Here is a 1,884-nt window from a genome sequence, read left to right as displayed (position 1 = left end):
TCTTAAGATTGTAATATTTTCTAGAATACTCTTTGAATATCTAGAGTTGAGAACTCTCTAGAATTAGTGTGTCTAGAGTTCTCCTTAGAGTACTATAAATAGAGATGTAATCCAACACTTTTGAATCAAGCAAAAATACAAAGTTCTCTCTTCCATAAATAATTCTCCTACCTACCAAGTTTTTATTCAAGCCTCTAATATTCCCACACACTTTTCTCTAAACACAAAAGAGTTTATTTCCAACAAAGTGGTATCAGAGCTTCAAGGTCCTAAAAAAATGGCGAATGGAGGTTTCCCTTTTCAAATGCCGATGCTCACAAAGAACAACTATGACAATTGGAGTATAAAGATGAAGGCGCTACTAGGAGCTCAAGATGTGTGGGATATCGTTGAGAAAGGCTTCAATGAGCAAGATGAAGCCTCGCTAAGCCAAGGTATAAAGGAGACATTGAGGGAGTCAAGAAAGAGAGACAAGAAAGCTCTCTTCCTCATTTATCAATCGGTGGATGAAGATACATTTGAGAAGATCTCCAACGCAACGACGGCCAAAGAAGCATGGGACAAACTTCAAACTTGCAACAAAGGAGTGGAACAGGTGAAAAAGATTCGTCTTCAAACTCTTAGAGGTGATTTTGAACGTTTATTTATGGAAGAGTCCGAGTCAATTTCTGATTATTTTTCTCGAGTATTAGCCGTAGTCAATCAACTTAAAAGAAATGGTGAAGATGTTGATGAGGTAAAAGTCATGGAGAAAATACTTCGCACTTTAAATCCAAGTTTTGACTTCATTGTTACCAACATTGAAGAAAACAAGGATTTAAAGACCATGACTATTGAGCAACTCATGGGTTCCTTACAAGCATACGAAGAAAAACAAAGAGAAAAATTAAACAAAAGGAGGCTATGGAGCAACTACTACAACTCAACATAAAGGAAGCAAATTATGCGAATTACAAGAGCCAAAGAGGACGAGGTCGTGGCCAAGATCGTGGGCGTGGACGAGGACATGGAGGAGAAGGAAGAGGTAGTTACAACAACTACTCTAACAATGGAGAAAGAAGTTGGAATCCACAAGCAACAAGAGGTCGTGGAAGAGGAAATTCATGGTCGAGGTGTGACAAATCACAAATCAAGTGCTTCAACTGCAACAAGATCGGTCACTATGCATCTGAGTGTAGACTCTCGAAGAAAGTTGTGGAGAAAGCTAACTTTGTAGAAGAAAAAGGCAGAGAAGAAGAAACTTTGTTGCTCGCGTTCCAAAACCAAGTTGAAGAGAAAAGAAACAAATGGTACCTCGACACCGGCGTAAGCAATCACATGTGTGGCGATCGAAGCATGTTCGTAGAGATAAATGAAGCGACAACTGGCAATGTCTCATTTGGAGATGACTCAAAGATACCGGTCAAAGGCAAAGGTAAAATTCTTATACGCTTAAAGAATGGGAGTCATCAATTCATATCCAATGTCTATTATGTTCCTAACATGAAGAATAATATTTTGAGCTTGGGACAATTATTAGAGAAAGGCTATGACATCCACTTGAAAGAACATAGTCTTTTCTTAAGAGATTGTAGACATAACTTGATTGCTAAGGTGCCTATGTCAAATAATAGAATGTTCCTCTTGAACATTCAAAATGATGTTGCAAAGTGTCTCAAGACTTGCTATACCGACTCTTCGTGGCTATGGCATCTACGATTCGGACATCTCAACTTCGATAGTCTAAAATGTTTGTCAAAGAAGGAAATGGTGAGAGGCTTGCCTAGTATAAACCACCCAGACCAACTATGTGAAGGATGTCTAGTTGGGAAGCAATTTCGGAAAAGCTTTCCAAAGGAATCAACGTCAAGAGCGACAAAACCGCTAGAGCTCATACACACTGAT

General features: G+C 38.9%; 1 protein-coding gene across 1 annotated transcript; it reads left to right on the top strand.

Annotated features, from left to right (window-relative positions):
- The first annotated feature begins 277 nt into the window (after positions 1 to 277).
- On the top strand, positions 278 to 931 carry LOC127129592 (uncharacterized). The gene has a single exon (XM_051058744.1). It carries the CDS (start codon positions 278 to 280, stop codon positions 929 to 931), a length of 654 nt encoding a protein of 217 aa, XP_050914701.1.
- Positions 932 to 1,884: the final 953 nt, after the last annotated feature.

Source organism: Lathyrus oleraceus, chromosome 3, assembly GCF_024323335.1.
Source record: "Lathyrus oleraceus cultivar Zhongwan6 chromosome 3, CAAS_Psat_ZW6_1.0, whole genome shotgun sequence".
Classification (NCBI taxonomy): Eukaryota; Viridiplantae; Streptophyta; class Magnoliopsida; order Fabales; family Fabaceae; genus Lathyrus; species Lathyrus oleraceus.
This window is presented reverse-complemented; position numbering and strand designations above follow the sequence as displayed.

Bases quoted from the DNA above. Each gene is read 5' to 3' on its own strand.
- LOC127129592 (XM_051058744.1), top strand. From the start codon at position 278: ATGGCGAATGGAGGTTTCCCTTTTCAAATGCCGATGCTCACAAAGAAC.